The 2,906-nt window shown below is 40.4% G+C and overlaps 2 protein-coding genes across 2 annotated transcripts in view; one reads left to right on the forward strand and one right to left on the reverse strand.

Moving 5' to 3' along the window:
* The window catches only part of LOC109541976 (juvenile hormone esterase), a 4,203-nt gene extending 2,343 nt beyond the window's left edge, over nucleotides 1-1,860 (reverse strand). The window contains exons 1-5 of the mRNA XM_019910994.2: nucleotides 1,624-1,860; nucleotides 1,434-1,571; nucleotides 1,220-1,379; nucleotides 818-1,007; nucleotides 573-762 (exon numbers count right to left, since the gene is read on the reverse strand). Of these exons, the coding sequence (XP_019766553.2) occupies nucleotides 573-762; nucleotides 818-1,007; nucleotides 1,220-1,379; nucleotides 1,434-1,571; nucleotides 1,624-1,755 (810 nt within the window). The 5' untranslated portion in view covers nucleotides 1,756-1,860. The remainder of the gene's footprint in view (nucleotides 1-572; nucleotides 763-817; nucleotides 1,008-1,219; nucleotides 1,380-1,433; nucleotides 1,572-1,623) is intronic.
* The window catches only part of LOC109541981 (ras-related protein Rap-2b), a 37,870-nt gene that overhangs the window by 14,535 nt on the left and 20,429 nt on the right, over nucleotides 1-2,906 (forward strand). The gene's annotated exons all lie outside the window — the stretch shown is intronic.

A 2,906-nucleotide genomic window follows, 5' to 3' on the forward strand; every position in this document is an offset into this window, starting at 1 on the left:
TGAAAATTTTTCCAAAATGTCTTAAATTTTACATCATTTTCAGCTCACGGACGCGACGATTGCATCGAACTCATTGAAAATTATGCTAGAAGTTTCAGATCGGAAATAACAGACATTTTCGGCAAATTTTAAGCGTTTTTTAACCGTTCACGATCTTTAACCGACGATTTCTTCCTTATTATTGACCCAAACGCATTATAAATGCTTGTGTCCTTCTTACGTCGAAAGGAATCGATTGAGCTCAAAAAACCCGCATGTGAAATTTTGATTTTTGGTCAAAATTTTTCCCAGGGTGGAAGTCGATTTTTTGAAAAAATGAAAATTTTTCCAAAATGTCTTAAATTTTACATCATTTTCAGCTCACACAGTATTACCCAGGCCTAGTTTACTAGTGCCAGTCACATGATTTAATGACAATTCAAGTTGAATAATAAATTAAGGATCAACAGGAGAAATTTCTCGTTCAATTAAATGCTTTAATCCGGATCAGAAATGATTGATGTGCAGATAACATTTTAAGCTGATGCGCATTCCATAAACAATATTCTTGATTCAGCTACATAATCACTCACCTTGCAGAAAATCACCTGCAGCTCATAGAGTTCTTGGACGGTAAGATTTTTCAGGACATTTAGGGCCTCTTTTTCGGTCGATATGGATGGATCGTGGAACTTGGCAATTTGGACAACGCTGTGGTCACATTCATCGGCCCAGCAGTTCAAAGCCGCCCCACTTTGCAAAATCGCCTTATGAAACAAATCCCTTAAAAAATTCAAGTTAGCTCTTGCAGCTTCAGTGAAAAGTAAAAATCACATACCGGGACATTGGCGATAGAACATGGAAATGGACGGAAGCTGATCCAGCGCTTTCTCCAAACAACGTGACATTTTCGGGATCTCCATTGAATTGCTGTATATTTGCCCGAACCCATCGTAACGCCTGCACTTGATCCTTGAATCCCATGTTTCCAGAAATATTAAACGCTGGATCCTTTAAGCGCAAAAAACCTAGAAAAATCGCCAGGTATAGTTGCCTCTTCTCTCATTCCTTCAGACATCCCGGTTGCAAAAAGATATCAAATGTTTTATGGAATATACATATCATATGGAAAAAAATCAACCAATTTCTCTCGGTACTTGAGATAAGGGGATTTGGGATTAGATTCAGGGAGCTTCCGTAATTTTTAAGCCCGATAAGATTAAACCCGCAATTTACTTGCCTAGAAGCCCGAACCGATAATTGATCGACACTAGAACCACGTCTTCCATTAAAAGAAAATCTGGGCCATAAACTTGGCTGGAGTTGGAGCCTCCAGTAAATCCACCGCCATGGATCCACACCATTACGGGCTTTAGATTATAGCTTCCATCCTGCGGCAGCTGCACGTGGCTGATTAGCTTGCACTTTAGCACTCAGCTGCGATCGACACTTACCTCTCTAGTGAAGACATTTAAATACAAACAGTCCTCTGAGCCTTCGTATTGCTGGATGAAGTCGTTCTTATGGAAGCAAGCGCTTCCGTCCTCCACAGCCTCACGCACTCCGACCCAAGAGTCCGGCTGTTGAGGCTCCTAAAAGCCCCCTTTTTCCATTACTCGGTTCAATACTCAAAAAAGCACTTACTCGAAACCTCAGCTCGCCAACTGGGGGCTTTGCATAGGGGATCCCAAGGAACTTGTAGACGTCATTGCCATCATAATCCTTCCCCTGGGTTCCCTCCAAGGCTCCTTGGAGGACTTTGACTATGGCAACCATTTTGACTGGAAACTGGCTCTTATCGGACTGAGCCTGGCAGGTTGAAGTCGCGACGTGGACTCACCTAAATCGGAGCTCGTCATCAATTATAACAAAATGATTCTAATTGAAGATAAATTGCTCTTAATCTTATCTAGCGCTGGGTTAATTCAATTTTTCGGTTCACCTGCGATCTGATTCATTTTTATAAACTGCTTTTGCCTAGATAAATTGGAGTTTTTCAGCAAATGCTTCAAGCAATAAAGTTGGCATTTAAGTGAACTCGTTGCAGCTGCAACTTAATGAACTTTAGAAGCTTGAGTCAATGGTTCCAAGACTAGTTCTAGCTGCACAGCTACGTAGCTGCGTGTATAACTATTAATTATTAGCTTTCCTTTGTGACTGATGTGAGCAGAACAAGAACTGAAGCTACTTTAGAAACACGCAAAGTAAAAACCCTTTTAAACAGCTGCTAATCGCACACAGTCGACGACTCCCAGAAGCAACTCTTTGTTCAAGAAAAGCGCTAAACTTTTCATATTAGAGCAATACTAATCAGGGGCGGATCCAGCTTTAAAGTCAGGGGGGAGTTATGAAGAAAAAATACAGTCTTCTGTTGTTTATAAAATTAGAAAAAATATCGTCGTTTTGTGCAAGGGTAGCGCAAGATTATTGCAAAATTTCATGTTTTCCGTCCCGTTTTGCATGTTTCTCGGAAGCAAAATGAGCACGACCGTAGACGACCTCCATAGAGAATTGAAAATTCGATTCAGTCACAACATGAGTGAGGAAATTTGAGTAGTTTTGACCCAGAAAGCGAATTGTGAATATTAGACACTTAGGTGCAAGATTATTGCAAAATTTCATGTTTTTCGTCCCGTTTTAGCTCGTTTCTCGGAAGCAAATTGAGTAAAAGCGCTCATTCTTACAGCATTCCAGAGAGAACTAAATGGCCTTTTTAGAAAGTAAACCATCGATAAGGAAACGTTGGCAGTTTTCTCAAAAAGTCTTGATTTCAAGAAGTTTTAGAATTGCGTCCTTGTTTTGAGTTGCAAAATCGACTCATTTGAGCCACAGAATTCGTTTTGGCATCGTTGGATAGAGAATTGAAAAGTCAATTCAGTCGTAACAACGTGAGTGAGGAAATTCGAATAGTTTTGGCCCAGAAAGCG

This window comes from Dendroctonus ponderosae, unplaced genomic scaffold, assembly GCF_020466585.1.
Source record: "Dendroctonus ponderosae isolate FM_Combo_2020 unplaced genomic scaffold, Dpon_F_20191213v2 Dpon_F_20191213_8, whole genome shotgun sequence".
Lineage (NCBI taxonomy): Eukaryota > Metazoa > Arthropoda > Insecta > Coleoptera > Curculionidae > Dendroctonus > Dendroctonus ponderosae.